General features: G+C 35.7%; 1 protein-coding gene across 1 annotated transcript; it reads right to left on the reverse strand.

Moving 5' to 3' along the window:
- Positions 1-113: 113 nt before the first annotated feature.
- LOC144440780 (ATP-binding cassette sub-family F member 1-like) lies at positions 114-18,745 on the reverse strand. The gene is made up of 22 exons (XM_078130158.1): positions 18,503-18,745; positions 17,387-17,590; positions 15,969-16,030; positions 15,212-15,322; positions 14,137-14,237; positions 13,134-13,219; positions 12,082-12,158; positions 11,380-11,442; positions 10,696-10,761; positions 9,974-10,056; positions 8,990-9,073; positions 8,133-8,221; positions 7,492-7,527; positions 6,751-6,812; positions 5,857-5,907; positions 5,341-5,515; positions 4,693-4,767; positions 4,228-4,298; positions 3,688-3,792; positions 2,968-3,129; positions 2,171-2,243; positions 114-1,241 (listed from the first exon to the last, which is right to left on the reverse strand). The coding sequence occupies exons 1-22, from the start codon at positions 18,678-18,680 to the stop codon at positions 1,072-1,074; spliced, it is 2,184 nt and encodes a 727-aa protein (XP_077986284.1). The 5' UTR covers positions 18,681-18,745; the 3' UTR covers positions 114-1,071.
- Positions 18,746-19,074: the final 329 nt, after the last annotated feature.

Below are 19,074 nucleotides of genomic sequence, written 5' to 3' on the forward strand. Positions count from 1 at the left end.
TGTCCATTGTGTGATTTAGCTTCCAAGAGAATACTAATACTTATTTTGGTGTGACTCACCCCCCCCCCTCCCGCAACCCCATCCCCACCCCCACCCCTACCCCCACCCCCAAAGTGAAACTGAAATAAATAAATGAATCTACCTAGTTAAAGAAGACAGTTGTAAGGAAATCTACCAATTTAAGTGTAAGAAAGTGGGACTTGATACAACCCATTTTTATTGTCTCAAATTTCTCGTTTTGTTTCTATTTAAAAGCTTTTTAAAGATTTCTAGCCTATTTGTTTGTATCCACCTTGTTTGAAATATTCAAGATCTCAACGTACAGTAGTAGCTCCTTTTTTGAAATACATGATTGATAAGATGAGAATTTTATGGAAAAAGATGTAAAACGACAAGAATCTTAAGGAAACTTGATAATTTTGAGTTGATCACTACTTGGCAAATATTGTGATTATGGATGGCCATCTGGAAGAGATTTTTCTCCATCATTTCTGCTACTTGTTGTTACGAGTGTTGTTGGTTCGAGTTTCTGCTGCATTGATGTATCTCGATCATCCTGATTGGTTGTGTAGTTTTAAGCATTTGAAAGCTTCATCTTCATTGGTTGTGTATTATGGAGCATTTCCAAGGTTTATCCTGATTGGTGGACCAGATCTAACATGAAGCACTTACAAGAGTCATCCTGATTGGTTTGTGCAACATGAAGCACTTACAAGGGTCATCCTGATTGGTTTGTGCAACATGAAGCACTTACAAGGGTCATCCTGATTGGTTTGTGCAACATGAAACACTTAAAAGGGTCATCCTGATTGGTTGTGTAACATGGAGCACTTACAAGAGTCTTCCTGATTGGTTTGTGCAACATGAAACACTTACAAGAGTCATCCTGATTGGTTTGCATGACATATAGGACATAGTTTAAACTGATTGATGTTAAATAGTGATCTCTGTATCTGCATAATTAGTATTCTTCATGTTGTACACATCTCCATAATATTTCTTGTAAATGCTTCACACAGCTTTACTCTCTTTCCCAACACAACACAACACACAAAACAATTCCAATGTTTCTTAGACTGCCTTGGAATTCTTCACCACTTCTTCACCAAGTGACTCTAGTACTTCACGTTTGTATTCATCAAAGTCTCCGTCTATTTCATTGATGGTCTGGTCTTCAACAACCCATAGTTGACAATCGGTTTCAAGTATAAGACGGGCGTCGTGACTTACGATTATAACACCTGTAAGGCAGAGATATTGTCAGAACAGAGTTCAAAACTTAACAAGGGCATTGGTCAACTCAAATACACAATGCTGTCACCTTTTCTCCACAAATTCCCTGTATTCTGAGAACACATAGAGTGCACACCAATCTGATTAAAATCTGATGTGGTGAAAGCGGCTAGATATCTTTCTTTACCTGTCCTCTATTTTCATCGTTTTGTGTCATTTGTTTTGTTCCAAGTGATCACCGCCTTCCCACATCTGAACCTGTGTAATAGACAATCCCATTGAATGTCGACAATATTGTAAGGTTTTCACAACCAATCAGCACGCTTCAATTTCTCAAGTGTGTGCAGCTGCCAACATAACGTTCATCCTGATTGGCCAATCGAAAGCACGAGATTCAAACGCGATTGTCTATTACACAGGTTCAGATGTGGGACGGCAGCTATCACTCGGAACAAAACAAACGACACAAAATGATGTACATATAGAGGTAAATAAAGGCATTTAGCCACTTTTACCACATCAGATTTTAATCAGATTGAGTGCACACCAAACATGCGAGTTTGATAAAGGGTCATACATGTACATGTACATATAGGTGCCTGGAAGTTTGTACTGCACTTCACCCTCTATCAGTCAACAGAGACGGAAGGTACCGGTAATACAAACTTCCAGGCACCTATGACCCCTTAATAAGCTCATGTGTCCATAAAGGCCATGTGTACTGAATAATAGGTAAATCTGTCGACAAAGACTCTGTACAGTCATAAATTTCAGGTAATTTTCAGGTTTATGTTTAGAACAAAAGTTTAAATCAATACACCGTTTTATTGTCATTACATGCCATTTGTTTTTATCATGTTTATTTTTGTTTGTTTGTTTGTTTTGTTAAGCTTTGGATTTTTGGGCAAAGGTTGGGAGGATGGCAGTATGAACTTACCTCCTTCAAACTGGTTCATGGCATCAGCGAGTGCATCGATAGATTCAATATCTAAGTTATTTGTAGGTTCATCCTGTAATAAACGAAAGATCAACAAAAAAACACATCATTTAGCTATAATATCTTTCTCCTTTCACAAAGGAAACTTTTACCAACAATAGTCAATTTCAAATTTTCTGTCGGATCACACACATCATAAAAATGTCTGCTAATAGTTTCACCTGAATATGTTTTTATCACGAGCACACAATGCTAGTTGAAATTATTACATCGGAAAAGGAAGCAATTATTTTCATTTAAATCAAACCACCCAAAAGCAAAGACGTATGCCTGAAAAATTCAAAGAGAAATATTGCAATTCTAGAAACTTGAAGCACCATTAAAGTCAAAACGTTAGGATTATATAGGAAGTACTGAGAAGTAAACAGACAGATATAAGATAAGTCAATAGTAAACAAATGTAAACAGTTGACATGTCAACAAATAAACATTTGAGAAAACATGTACAGTCATGTGAGAGTTAATTTCAACATTCAGAACTCTGGGTTCACAGTATCAAAAGAAAATTTCTACTCAGTAACTCACGGAGTCAAAACATTTTTTGGAAGCAAATATTGCAAGACACCTAAGATAACACCTGATAACATTTCATTTGATGTACACTGTACAGTGACATTTCAAAATAGTCTCTTTTAATAAACAACCAATCCCAGTTATGTCCTTTTAAACCTTGTTATACTCCTTTGTCCACCTGGTTTGACCATTCTTTATGCTGATTACATAATTAGCATACTAACCATTATGAGTACATCTGGTTGTCTGCATGACAGGTCTGCAAATGCTACTCTGGATTTCTGTCCTCCTGAGAGATCTCTGATCTTGATTTCATGAGCGTAACTAACCAGTCCAAACCTTCCTAACGTCTTCCTGGAATCTTGGTAACTCAGGTTAAATAATCTCTGTGAAAAACAGTGATACGGTTAGGTGGTCTATCCTTACAAATATCCCTCAATAAACAGTGACTGACTCCCTGTATGTCTGAGTTATGGCTTTGGACATGAAAACTGTGCCAACAAAATGGCTGCTACGCGGCCATATTGGATCGTATCATGAAACAAATTGATGTGTATGCCATAGTATGTTGCCCCTGTACCAAGTTTGAAAAAAAATAGGCCCAGGCATCTCCAAGAGACGGCTCCGGACAGACAGACGGAACCCAAACCATAGTTCCTTGTCCCGGACTTCGTCCGACGGGGACTAATTAATACAACGGTGTAAACTTAGTAATTTAGATATATGGCTGTCCAATACTTTCTCAGAATCATTGCTATCGACTAAGAAATGAAGGAAATTGAACAATTGTCAAATTGTCAATAATGTAATCATTGTAATTATACCAAAATGATATCACATCACACCCCTACATACAATATCCATGTAGTCTGATCCATATAGTTTACAATGGGATGATTCCAATGTACAAAGACAGAGAGGTGATGAAATGGTATAATACTCACTCGTAAATGTTCAACAGGAGATTCATCTAAATCAAGTTGATCTGCAGAATGTTGACTGTACATACCCACTCTCAAACGATGATTTTTCCGACGTTCACCTTGGACCTGAAAATAGACACAAGTTTTTTAAAGTCAACAATAATAGGCCATTCCAGACTGCAAACAGGAAATTGAGAATACAGCGCCCTCGTTCAAATTGGGGGTATCATCACCTCATAGTACTATTTCTTTAAGAGCTTTGTCCCTTGGTATTCTGTAGAAGTGTAAATCAGGGATATTGGTCAGACAACGGGGAAAGGAGCAGTGCTCTATGATCAAACAAGTAACCTATACCATGTATACCCCCAGGGTACACACAGACAGGAAGTAGAGTGCCACCATGTATACCCCCAGGGTACACACAGACAGGAAGTAGAGTGCCAACATAGGCAAATTTTGGAAAGGCTTATTGACTGGTTAATCCTTACAAGTTAGCCACACTGGCAGTCATGAATTTTACAAGATGGAGTGGTCAAATAAAAAAAAGACTGAGTAACTTACTGGTTCTAGTTCTCCCATGAGAAGCTTCAACAGGGTTGTTTTACCCACTCCATTAGGTCCTACTATGGCAACTAAATAGAATGTAATAACACAAACTTTGATCAGACACTTTCTTTAGATAATGTAATAACATTTTCAACAGAGAATCAGTCAATCAATCAATCACAAGAATTTGTATAGCGACAAAATCCAATACGACGTAATCTTCTATGGCACTGAACAGGAACAATAGTAGATCATTGTAAAAAAAAGTTTGAAAGCTCTTGCAAACATATGCGTCTTCATATCATCCTTGAATTCATCAACAGTGGGTGATGAACAAAGTTGAAGTGATATACTGTTCCATAAGAGGGGCGCTGCTCGCAAGAACACACACTCACCAAAAGACTTTGTATTACAACGGAAAGAACACAGAGAATAAAATTGAGAATGGAAGACGAATCCTCCATTGTACATTGTACTTACTTCTGGATGATAAATCAATACCAAAATCTATGTCTTTGAATAATACAGGCATAGTAGGATAGCCAAAAGTTACAGCTGTGAAACAAACAAAAACACAACAGTCTTAGGGTAAATTTCTCTACCGTGATAATCTATCAATCCCATGTACAGGTGTGTAATTATATCTGAGTTGGGGTGGGTGGGGATATGGGGTAGGGGATTCATATAGATTATCCATCATTCACTTGACTATATGGCAATGAACTACTGACGTTGCTATACAACAAGGTACCAATAGATTTTGGCAGCCTCTACCCTCCACTGAGCAGTGTACATTTTGTACCAGTGAATATAATGCCATTTCTTGTGAAAATCTAAAATTCCATGTTCCTCACAAGAGTACCATTTCCTGCCCCACAACAAGAAACTTTGTCTGCTAACACAGGACATACTGCCACTGAGGGCGCTGTACATGTATGTACCATGGGTTATGTTGTTAATGGCAGCTGATAACTTGATGACACCAGCAGTATCAAGCCATCTATACATGCTCTCTACCTTAGATGTTGATGGGTTTGTGTTCTATGTTCTCAAACTATAATTACAAACACAGACTTAAAGAAGTGGATATTTTAGGCTATAGAGGGCGCCATCACACTATCAACTTACAATGAAGTCCAAGAATTGGTGGATTCAAGGGTGGTGGATTTGGGAATGTAAACTTGACAGTGTATTCCCTGGGTTTCTTAAGAAGTTCTACTGGTGCTGCATCTTCATCATCTTGTTGGACTTTCTTTCTGCCTTTCTCTTGTTTCCTTGTCAACACTTCTTTGGTTTTCTTTTCCTGTGTGCATAAAAATTTTACGATATTAAAACATGTTTTGATTGTCCTCAACTCAATACTCGGATGACATAAATAAAACTCCAATTCTCTATCTTTACTCGTAAATAAAATTCAGCCTTATGATAAATGGATTGTGTGTACTTGGCTGCTGCTCAATTATGACCTGGACCTCAAACAGAGGAACACCACTCCAGGAAATAAAAGTATTTTCAATAACTTTCAGGTTCTGGGGAACCATATCATAATTTCACATCACATAAATTTCATGCAATCGCCAACTCACATGATATAAAACATAAAATTTTCAAAACAAATACAGTCTTTTGTTTAATTATACTTACCGCTTGCTTTGATGAATGTCCTCTTGATTTCAACTCTCGAAGCTTTTTTTCCTGAAAAATAAAGAGATATACATATTTTCACAAAACACAACAACAACACTTCAGAAACCAAGAGCTCTGCATAATTCATTTGCTGTTATATTTTGTACACACTGCTAAGATAATGAACACACCCTACAAAGAGAACTTCTTATTACAGTACACACTCAGACACCCTAAAAAGAGATCATTTCCTATTACAGTACAAACAGGGTCGCCTTGGTGTTTCACTCATTTGACATGACATTTTTACACACTCAGACACCCTACAAAGAGATAACTTCCTATTACAGTACAAACAGGGTCGCCTTGGTGTTTCACTCATTTGACATGACATTTTTACACACACACTCAGACACAGTGTGTCCTCTCAGCTAGTTTGACATGTCAGTGACACACACAATTTCTAGTGACTCACCAAAATTTGGTGTTCCCCTATCACATGTAATTACTATGTGGTGACTAACAAGAAATGCCACTTTTTTATCATTCTGACTCCCAACAGCAAAATTGGCTATATCATTAGAGGGTACACTGTCCTTTATACTTCCCCCAACTCCCCCAGGAGCATACACAGTCATCATTTTATTAGCGCATAGAATTAAACGCATACACATTGCAACCTCTATCCTACCAAGTCTCCAGTTTTACAGCTAGGTTGACCGAGGCACAACCATGGTTCAAAGTTTGCCCAAGGATTTTACTTTTGACGTTTAGGCAGGTACAACAAAATTTGGCTATCAATCATTAGAGGGCAGACTGCTCAAACACCTTCAAATCCAAACTAATCAATTTCATTCTTTGACATTTGTCTTTCCTTCATCAAATATTATAAGACATCAATTATTTCTTTACCTGTTTGTCATACTCTTTGTGTTGCTCTTTTCTCTTCTGTTTCAACATTTTCTTGAAAGTATCTGAAAAGTTCAAATAATGGGTCAGACATATTATGAGATACACTTGAATTTTGTGTCAAGAATGTTCACAAAATTGTGTTTCCAAGCAAAGTCAACATAATATATGTAGTATGGTTCCATGTCCAGATTTTTACAATGTGTCCAGTCAAAATTTCAGATCCATGAAAATTCCATATTCCGGTTATGAGAGAGAAAAAAGATTTCATGGTTTGGACACTAGGAGTGCTGTTCAAAAGCAATTCTGTTGCCAGGGGTGAGGGTCCCAATATTTGAGTTACTCTAGTCACAGACCCTTGCTCTAGTATAAAGACAACAGAAACAAAGTTATCACTTGTTCTCCACATTGTTCTCACTGTACGCGTATCTTAGCAACAACCAGTAATGAAAACATGCCTAAACACGACTGTAATAGTCTTTGAAGAACAAATGAGTTATTTTATTTCAAGTTTGTTAATGGCTTCATGCATTGCCATACAGTCAGTGGCCATAACAAAACTTTGTCCTCACTTTGCCAAATCTGGGGCGCCCTCTTGCGACCAATACGTTCAAAATGCCTTGAACCTCAGTAACCGCAATATAACATATTGAGAAACATTAAAACGGGACAAAACAAGTGTTAATTGTTTGAAAACACCAAAAATGCACAAAAATGGCTATTTTGAATACCCAGCACACTTACTATAGTTTCCTTTGTAGTAATAAAGCTTCTGGTTATCTGCAAAAAAAAAAAAAAAACCAAAAAAACCCAACATTATCCAAATGTCATGATTACTGAAACATCTACATGTATGTCCTAGTAGTAAGGTGAACCAACCATACACTTCTCATACATACAGAATTCAGAATGAAATTTTTAGGGTTGGATTCAGGGCATGAACTAGAATAACATGCACTCCTTAGATAAATCAACTTTATATCAAATTATGATATGTGCACTTTGACTGGATAGTATACTATACTTACGACTGCAGTGAGTCAGCTTTCAGTTTACAAAGATAGACACAAACTAAAACCATTGTTGCAACACGTTGATATATTACTCTGGCAACTGAGGTCTCGGTTTACTAAGATAGTACCACAAACTAAACCTATTGTTGTGATGTGTTCATATAAGCTACTGAAAGGACATTGGTTTAATTGTACTCACAGCAGAGTGCCGTTTCTCATGACTTTCATAATTTTGCAGAGGCACTGCTTTCATCCATTTGTGTAATCTACCACACTGAACAACAACAGTGTTACGTCTATCATAAATAAGCTGAAAGCTGGCTTCCCACAGTCATATTTATAAATCAACAAATGACTTGTTTAACATCTTACCTAAATGTATAATATCTGAACATACATCGTCAAGGAATTGCTGGTCATGGGACACAACCAGTAATGTCTTCTTCCAGTTCTGAAGATAACTATGTGATGGGATAAAACAAACAAATGACTGAACTTAATACACAGGTGATCAAACACTCTAAGCATAAAGATGGAATGCTAGTACATACAGACATAATGGAACCCTTAGCTACAAGACAAATTCTTAGCCAGGTGAGCTCATTCAGGAATCTAACACAATTAACAGAAATGTATATTCTCCCAATATTTGTTACTGTTCAAACAAGGAAAATACAAGTAACCTAAGGGGCCATGTCACTACAAGTTGGTAGATAGGAGTAGTGAAGAACCCTTAGGTCATGAGTATTTTCCAAATGAAGAACACAGAATGGGGAATAATATAATTATACATCCTCAAGTATAATTTATGAAAAAATAAAGTAAAATAATGGTGATTCAGAGTGCTTCGATATTTCAAGCACAGCAGAAACAGTGATACACAAAATATAGACACAGATTGTTGTGACATAGAATGACTAGGCTTAATCCATATTTTATGTTCAAAGACAATAACTTGGCTTGTGCATGGTATAATAATAATGTACATTCTAACGTCTTGTTACATTGTGTTTTTAATAGTACCTCACAATAGCAGTATCTTTATCAAATATAAATTTGTTGTTTCAATTACTTACAAGAACAGACATTGTTTCACTCCTGGGTTGACGCTTACGCAATGCTTCACATTTTTGATAATTACAGAATTAAAATCCTTCCCATATTTGAATATGAGTCTTATCTTTCTAAACTATTTTTTTTTTCATTTCAAACTACTAAATTGTACTTACTTGTCCAACCAAATGACAGCATTCAAATCTAAATGATTTGTAGGTTCATCCAGTAAAAGTAGCGTTGGCTCCATAAATAATGCCCTACAAAGAAAAGAAAAAACCGGTGAATAGAATCTTTATTGGGGAAATGATAAAATTTCACTTGGATGTGCAAAGATTAAGTCCAGAGTTAGAAATTCGCAGAGAAAGAAAACTGGGCTTTCCCTTTTTCTTTGGCTACTTTAAAAATGTACATAATGTACTTTGATTGATTGTACCATTAATTTATTCGTGAATATTAATTACGTAAATTAATAATTTCATTTATGCAAATTAACATGAATATCAATTAGTGACCAAGACTACTCTCAAACTCTGGCCTCCCAAGATTAAAACTCAACATTGACTGAAAACACATGGATAGTGACCACTGTAAAGTAATTTGCAAAACGATTTTTGAGTCTGCACCTGAAAATCAGCACCTCAATGCGATTATCATTTCACTCTATTACTATTATAATCAGTTCATTTACCCCAAATAAACACAAAAGTGGGTAAATGTGAAGTCAGGAAATAGCTTACACCTAGTCTGGGCTTGTCCCCTCACATATTTATATACAGAAATATGACTCAAAATATATAATGTATTATGTACACATGGTTAAAATTACAAATATACAGTTGATCAGTTATACTTCGCCAGTAGATGTTGCTTGAATATTAGTTTGAAACGATATAAAGAGTTGATATATTTTATGTTGACATGGATACTGTACTGTTACTGTAATATATATGAATGAAAGACGTTTGATGAACTTGTACAATATCTAATTATTGGTATTTTACCAATTTCCAATGAATATATCGTTGGTTGTCTGATGGGGAAAAAAATACACCAGTTACAGCTAATGGAGACTTAGCATTCTATTACCAATCATTTCCCAGGACAGACTTCAAAGTCCTGGACTTCTCCCAGGTGTATATAAATCCTTTGATACTTACCTTGCTAAAGAAACTCTCATTCTCCAACCACCAGAGAAGTGTTTAGTTGGTCTAGACTGCATTTCAGTTGTAAACTGTAAACCCTGTCATACAAACAAATACAAACTATCAATATCATTTACTCCTTTAAAGGAAAAGTTCAGTCAGACTTATTTCTGTCTTTAGTACACTTGTATTGATTACTGCTATCAACTTAAAGGAAAGTCCAGTCAGACTTATTTCTGTCTTTAGTACACTTGTATTGATTACTGCTATCAACTTAAAGGAAAAGTCCAGTCAGACTTATTTCTGTCTTTATAACACTTGTATTGATTACTGCTATCAACTTAAAGGAAAAGTCCAGTCAGACACATTTCCGTCTTTAGTACACTTGACTGACTACTGCTATCAACTTAAAGGAAAAGTCCAGTCAGACTTATTTCTGTCTTTAGTACACTTGTATTGATTACTGCTATCAACTTAAAGGAAAAGTCCAGTCAGACTTATTTCCGTCTTTAGTACACTTGACTGACTACTGCTATCAACTTAAAGGAAAAGTCCAGTCAGACTTATTTCTGCCTTTAGTAAACCTGTATTTATAGCAAGTTATGGTTATCATGTCCAGACTAATGATCAGTTATGCATATACAGGACATTTAGTTGGCATCTGGCCAGGTTGTACTGGTTTATATTGAAGGTTTGGGCCAAAATAACAACTATGAGCTAAAAGATAAGTGACTTACAGCCAATATCCGCCTAGCTCTGGCTTCTGCAGAGGCAGCACCAATGGCATCTAGTTCCTCATACACCTACAATGAAAAAAATTAACAATTAGTAGAACTTTTGTTCTCTGAAAAGTGAAATAGAATTTTGCCACCAAGGTGCACCACAAATATAACAAATCATTCTATTTCTTTGTCTACACCATGACTTTCACTATGTTATGCATTACTACAGACACGTGAGAATAAGTTGAGAATTCAAAATAGTATTTGATCATCTCTCTCACAATATCACGTTTTATCCATGTAAGTATTTGCTTTACAGGAAGGACTCGCGGCGACATTTTACTGTTAAGAATCTATCAGGATTTTTAAAACTTAATTTGTTGCCATTTTGTGTCACTCTAACGATAATACTTACAATGTATGTAATTAGCCACCTTCACAAATGCCTCACTTACTGTCAAATTTCAGTGACTTTTGGTTGTCACGAATCTGTCTGATTAATTTTCTTTTCTTTACTTATTTCTTTTGTTATTGTTTTGAGTCATTCTTTAATGTGGTACTTGTGTAGCCATCTTACTTTTATTCTGGTCAATTTCAGACAAATGAAATTATCAAACTAACAGATTAACGAAATATGGTTCCATCATCGACAACTGCACAAGATTAATCAGCCACAATTTACATATCACAAAGTCTTACCTGTTGTAGCCTTTCTACGACGGTGTCATCACCTGCTGCATTTTTGTCAATTAAAAGTTTTTCCTGTAAGGTAAAACGACAAAATTAGCAAACTTTTGATAGCAGTAATTTGATGTGTGGTAGTCTAGATTAATACATAGGTGTCTATATCAGTATACAGTAAAGGTTCAAGTTGTTTGGTTCTGTAAACAGCTATGTTTGGAAAGTGTGACTGACAGTGTATGATGTGATGATGATGAAGTGTAACTTTCAAAGCAAAACTTAGCCATGTACTTGTCACTTCTGATGATTTCAACTGTTGAAGTTTTCTAGTTTTATATGGAACATTTTCATTGCACCATCAAGACTAAATGTTCCTTAAACGACAAAACAATGATGAAGACAATGATGGTGATGATGGCGATGACAACATGTTGATGATGGTAACGGTAATGATGATGGTGGTGGTGGTGGTGGTGCTGAAGATCTTGATAATCACTGTGGTGTTGGTGTTGGTGACAATGAAGTTGACACTGATGATTTTTCATGATGTGTATGATTACTAATAATTGCAATTCAGCATTCGACTGTTGTAAAGTCTTTCAAAAAATTCAAGTAAATGAGAATTTGTAACATCTTTAATAACTAGTCACAGGATTTTAAACACAATCCTTACTAAATACCCCGTTTATCAGACATCTGAATTAGTAGCCGACCACATACCTCCGCTAGTAATTTTAATCTCTTTGTGTCTGCCTTTAAGACTGCATCAATAGCTGGCGTCTCATCAGCTACCACCTCTGGGAGGATAAAGTACATCAAATATGATTACATGTAACTGCTTCAGAACTTTTACACATCTTGAAAATTTAAATTGTACATTTTAGCAAATACTAAAAATTATATTTGATAAGCAATACTTCAAAGGTAGTAAACTTTTGCCTCACCACTGTTAGAATTTCCAATAATAGAAAATACACTTTGTTTGTTTAATTGACTATCTCACATGATCACTTTTAAAAGATTCCCATAATTCCTTATTTACTTGCTACAAGCAACTGTCAATGTTCTCCCCAATACAGATTGCAAGGATGGGACTAATTTGCATAATAACATACATATCAAAAACACAGAAATTTGCAATAAAGCAATTTGCATAATGATCAGCATATGATATGCTTCTCTTCAACATTGAAACATTTCTGATTTGTTTACAGTTAACGGGTATGCATATGGACATTGGGATCAACTATTTCTCTTCAAGTGCAAGTACAACCCACAGCACCAAACTAAAGAGTTTTCTGTTTGTACCACAATCATTTATAGCATCCATATCAAGTGTAAAAAGTATACTTTTTCATTTGCTAATTGGCCACATTAGAAATGCCATATGCTAGGCTTGTAAATAAACCAATTGAAGCAGTATACTTTTACACTTGATATGAATGCTATAAACGAGTGTAGCACATAGAGAAAGTGCTTTACTTCAGTAATTCTCATTCTATAATATTGTCATTCGAAGATTACTAAAGCTCAAAGACAGTAGAACACATTTGAAGCACGACAGAAACCTGTCAACTATGGTGGCCAAAGGGGCATGCATGGTGTTAGCACTGTGCTTTCTCTAAAGTGGGGAGCACACTGATCGTTTGGTTGCAATCATTCCATGTACAAAGTTCGTTGGGCAAAACATTTTGCTTTTGCTTCTGTTGGTACCTTCTGATCAAATTTACTGAAATTTTGGCAATTGCTTTATCAAAGAATTAATACCTTACCTTGCTCACAAATTAAAACATCTATGTTGGGTGGAATAGATAAAGCTCTTTTTGCAATATGATTTAATAATGTTGTCTTGCCATGGCTGTGATAAAGTAGGAAAATAAAGGATTAATATCACATGATGTCTTTTCAGTAAAAACAACATTAAACAAGAAATAGCTAAAATGATTCCCTAAAAAGCTCAGAGGTGGCAAACAAGTCAGAAATGCAAACCATTTGTACTTTACTTAGTCTAGAAGAAATTAAGTTTCAAATTTAACAGGTCAATCTGTTGCCAAAGACTGAAGTGTGCGGTCGACAATTTCAGGTAAAAATTTTCAAGTTTGTGTTTGGAACAAAAGTTCAATTCGATACTAAGTTTCAAACTTTTAGCAACCAGAACATCTAGGGTTTTTTTTGTACAATGGGACTTACAAATGTACAACAAGCCAACATGACAAAACTCCAATCATACATTCTGCTTTTTGAATTCACTCCTGGTTGACTTTGGGATGTTTTGCTTTTCAGAATTTACTTCTGAAGACCACCCTACCTTTGTAAATAAACTTTTACCTATACCATTACATCAATTAAAACTATTAATAACCACAAATACCAATACCAGTGTTCAATGATAGGAAATATAATAAAGAGATTTATATATAGCACCTAGTATCCATCCATCAATGTACACTGGTGCTTTACAATAAATATTGTCACAAATAAGCTCTCTCGAAAAGGTATGTCCTTAGTCCTGATTTGAAAGTCTCAATACTTGGTGCAGAGCGGATGGTGTTTGGCAGTTGGTTCCAAAGAATTGCGGCTACATAGCTGAAAGATCGATCTCCATATAATATAAGTCTTGCTCTGGGAACCTTGAGTGTTGTATGATGACTTGAATGCAAAGATCTTGTAAGGTTGGTAAGCTGAAAGACTGGTTTTACGCCTTGTTCTGGGAACCCTGCGTGCTGTATGGTGACTTGAACGTAAAGATCGATACCATTGCACTATTCAACTTACCCATTGGGTCCTACAAGACCATACCTCCTCCCCTGTGTAATGTTCAATGAGGCATTCACAAAGAGATCTTTTCCTCTGGCTGATATCGAAAACTTGTCAATCTGGTCAAGAGAGAGAAAATCCATAATCCATATATAATCATGATATGAGGGCGGATCACTGTGACATATTTGATACTAGGTGAATTTGACTCATCACCCAAAGTCAAATGAATAAGACTACACCACATGTCAGTTATACACAATACATCGTTGAGGCAAATGATTTGCTTCTATGAATCTATCAGGGCTCAAAATTAACGACTTTCTTTAGTAGTTCCAGTGGGTTACCATTTTCAGACAGTTGTAGCCCAAGAATGGTGACAAATAGTCCCATATTCCTGAACTGTAAACAGAGTTCCTCTATTGGAAATATGTGTGTTATCTAAATACTTTTATGTCCATAAATCTTTCATATTTGCATAATCAGTGGTAGCCTGAGAGAACTACCAGCTACAAATTATGGTAACCCCATGACAAGAATTGGTACATGTAGTCTGTGGACATGGGACTACTGTTAATTTCGAGCCCTGATACTATATGATTCCCTTGATGATAATAAAATACTCTTCTTAGCATTCCAAGAAAATGGTTTGTTCATGTAACTGTACAGATTGGTTGACTATTGTAAGGTATACAAAGTAAATGTAATACAAGATAATTAGTATACAACTATACTTGTATAAAAATATTCATTGACCTGAACAGGTGAAACCTTACAAGTAACTAACCCTTGCTTGTGGTACACGAATGTATTATTACATTTTGTACTATGTTTTACTGACCACATGAACGTGTTTACGGATAATAACATATATAATGAATAGGGTACACAACAAAACATACTACATGTACATTGTATTTGATACATATTCTTGGTATATAAATATTGTTGTAAGAAAATATTGATGACAATGCATATGAGACATACAGAGACATTCACAGAAATGCATAAGATGTAATCTTTGGATTTTGTGTTACACTTTTGCAAAGTTTGCCAAATAATGCGAGAGTTGTCATAGACTATAAAACTATACCTTTATATCCGTAGCATTTTCTAACAATGCTCCTTTGGCAGTCGATTCTTGTTGTGAAACTGAAAATTGACTTTGAACTTCCATATCGCCAAGTTGTTGCTGGAATTCTTCCTGAAAATGATAACACAAAATATGTACAATACAAACCAGAACTCGAAGTTGTGAATAAACACAGTGACCCAAATTATGTAACTTTCTTCAGGTAACTGTATTGGCAGAGTTTTTGTTAAAGGGTGGTAAGCAGGTAAAATCTACCCAAAGTTTCCCAGTCATTTTACATATACAGGGGTTCCCTATTAAAATTATGGTAGATTGTATGGGAAAAAATGTCAGTTTTATGATACATGTATTTCCCCCCTTTTCTGTTACTGAGGTTTCCCAACCTTAGCAAAAAACACTGAAAAGGGTTATGGTTATGACAAGAATAGGGTAAAATACAGTTACAATGGATAGCTTGTACGACACTCAAACAAAATACATTCCTTTGAGGCAAAGACTGTAGCGTGCAGTCGAAAATTTCAGGTACAATTCTCAAATTTGTGTTTGAACAAAAGTTCAATTCGATACTATGGTTTATTAATAAACGATACATTTTAATTTGACAATTAATTTGAGATAATATACAATATTTTGTTATCATTTACACTATGCTATAATGTGTTAGGTATCACTTTGACTTCAATTCATGTATGCTCAAAAGACATCAAAAAGTACTACGTGGGTTCACGTTTTCACAGATCACTCCAAGAAAACTTACCATTTTCTTTTTTTTCTTCTTCTCTTTATTGGTCATTTTCTTTGGTTTTGGCGCTTTTTCTTCTACAAAATCAAAACAATAAATTCATGTCCAATCAGTATTCAATCTATCGTATAATAATACTACTCTGGCAATTGAGGTTTCGATTTTAATAAGCAGATACACAAAAACTAAAACACTTGCTGTTCGATGTGGTAGATTACACAAAGTGTGTGATAGCAGTTCCTCTGTTGTGTGAATCTAATCACCCTGTGATCAAGATAGTGTAAACATTGGAAGTCCCCTAAGTGTACACTGCAAGATCAAGTCATCAGAAATACCACCCTAGTTTGAGTCACCTACATGTATATGAATGGTCATTCAATAGTTTATATCAACATGTCACAACAATTATAACACTAAGTTTTGTTTTGTGTCTGTCTTAGTAAACCAAGACAAAACTTCCATAGTAGTAAATCCAAATTTCATCACTATCCAATACATTACAAACACACCATGGACAAACTTGTAGGTTTTTTTGATACTACTGGCAAGTTTCCTAAGGTAAATGTACTTTATACAATAAGTCAATTACTTCTGCTTTTTACATGTACTTCTCTACAAAACAATGATTTACTTTTTTATCTGCATCGGGTTTACGGTGACTCAAGTCTGCTCACGATTGACTACACATCGGCTTCAACTTATTTTTCTCTGTGGCTTGAAATAAATTAACGCTTGTCTCTAGTGAACTTTTTCAGGTTTACACTGTGTTTTGAGGTAGGAAAACTGTGAGGATGTTTTTTTATATTCCACCTTCACTGACATCAAAATTTAATCGACAAAAGGTAGACAGCGTCTGTCCACTTCAAGCAATACAATTCAGGTTTATGCTAGGGAGTCAAACACTATTCCTATCCCTAACCCTAACCCCCTAGCTTGAATACAAAATATGCTTGTTTGTACAGTCGGTCTACTGTTCTACATTCTTGTAAATGGTTATACTACTGCAAACTACATGTACAATACAGATATCATGTATTACTGTACCCTTGTACCCTCTAATGAAATACAACATTCTACATGAAAGTTGTGGGTCAATATGATACAAATTTGGATTACGGTACTTGTGAGTCACCACACAGTATGAGATACAGAAACACCAAATTTGGTGAGTCACAAGTAATCGTGTGTGTGTCAGTGACACGTCAAATTGTCAAATTGGCTGAGAGGATAGAATGGTCATCACATAGTAAGGAATACGAAATCTAGGTGTCGCAAGAAAATGTGTGTGGCAGTGGCACATCAAATTGGCTTACAGGACATGCTGGTTATTAAGCTAAGCTACATATAAGTCATTGTATCAAATTGGTGAACCTCACCTTACAGAAAAATATGTGGTTACATGTATAATGTAGTGAGATAAAATCGTACAGTACCTTTTATACTTGCTTCCTTTGTATCATCTTTCGTTCCTTCCTTCTCATTGATGTCATTTTCTGCCTTTGTATCATTTCCCCGTACATCATTTTGTTGTGTATGTTTTTCTTCATCCTTTACATCATCATCATCATCATCATCACCATCTTCATTCTCGTCATCCATGTCTCCATCATCTAAATCTGCCAATGCAGCAAACCCACCTACCGTACAAAAGGAATGTCAAACTCAAAGCTAATGTCAACTTGTTTTTATCTACATGTACCAGTAACGAATGATTACACGCTGTATTTGTGCCCCTCTCACCCTCCCATGACCCCCCCCCACTCCACCCCATTACCAACATTGTTTCAAAATGAACTCTTACTATTATTAATATACAATGTATACAAATACATGTATATTCCTACTATACACAAACTACACAATTTTGACTCAAAGTGACAAGGCCCCTTAGGTCACTTGTATTTTCCTTGACCGAATGAAGAAAAATATGGGCGCATATCTAAAATATAATTGTCTATTTCACCAGATACAAATAGAGAAGTGTGTACAGACCAATAATAAAACAAATATGTAAAGATATTTATTCCAAATACATGCAGATAACTTATCTTTTTCCAAAAAAAAACCACGAAAATAATATACTATTACGAGTAAATACATTTGTATATCATGACATGAGCAAGTTATCACTACATTGTACCACTACCAATCATACTATTTGTGTACGGTACACACGGTAGTGATCCATGTGTTTAAAACTAACAAAGTGCGCACTTCCCCCTGGAGGATTTTTGCTCAATTGTGAGAGTCTCCAATATTCAAACAGATACAGATACAGATACAGATACAGATACAGATGCAGATACAGATACAGATACAGATACAGAAGTATATACATCATACATGTACATCCATGATTGTTCTCACTCATGTTCCAACCTAAATCTAAGTTATGACTGGTGAAGCTTGGTCATGCTGCAACTACCCCCCCCCCTCCAAATATGAAACTAGAACATTGACAATAGAGAGAAACTTTACTGAAAGTTTTAGTCAGTTAGATCTGTGTTTACATGAAAAGTTGAACCACTGTTTACTATATTTTCATGTACCTTTTGGTTTCGATGGTTTTCCTTTCCCCTTCTTTTTCACGATCAACGATTCGTCTTCTTCATCGTCATCACTTTCAACAGCGAGAGCTGCTATCGAATCGACAATCTTGTCGTCCTTTTCCTGGAAATCGTCCTGTTGTTTGCCCTTTTTTCCTCGCTGATTTTTCTTCTTCGGCATGTTTGTGTCAAATTTGAACAGCTGTATGAATATTATCCAGCATGTAATAATGTACACTTTCCGGGCTTTCTTTCTATTTCGCAATCTCAATTCTCGCTCTCGAAGACTACGAGATTTTACTAATAGGGATGGCTGCCTTCCAAAGTTTGGTGACTTAGTTAATTTACTCATTGTTTCTGTCATTATTTGTAAGTGAAACATTCCCATTACATTCTAATATAGTCAACATCTATACTTGATTGCAAAAATTATATTCATTCTATCGTATGTAAGAAAACGTTACAGCGTTCATTTAGCAGATCTATCCTATTATCGAATAGACCAGTCGTGCGATTTTCCCCCATGAAGCAATGCGTTAGAAAATGGCGGCGCCCATAGGAAATGAAAGGTGCTG

The sequence above is a fragment of the Glandiceps talaboti genome, chromosome 10 (genome assembly GCF_964340395.1).
Source record: "Glandiceps talaboti chromosome 10, keGlaTala1.1, whole genome shotgun sequence".
Lineage (NCBI taxonomy): Eukaryota > Metazoa > Hemichordata > Enteropneusta > Spengelidae > Glandiceps > Glandiceps talaboti.

Excerpts from the sequence above, each read along its gene's own strand:
- LOC144440780 (XM_078130158.1), bottom strand. The coding sequence starts at position 18,680 with ATGCCGAAGAAGAAAAATCAGCGAGGAAAAAAGGGCAAACAACAGGAC. Across the intron at positions 13,220-14,136 it reads GGTCTTGTAGGACCCAATGG|CCATGGCAAGACAACATTAT; the intron begins GTAAGTTGAATA and ends ACTTTATCACAG. Across the intron at positions 9,074-9,973 it reads ATGAGAGTTTCTTTAGCAAG|GGCATTATTTATGGAGCCAA; the intron begins GTAAGTATCAAA and ends TTTTCTTTGTAG.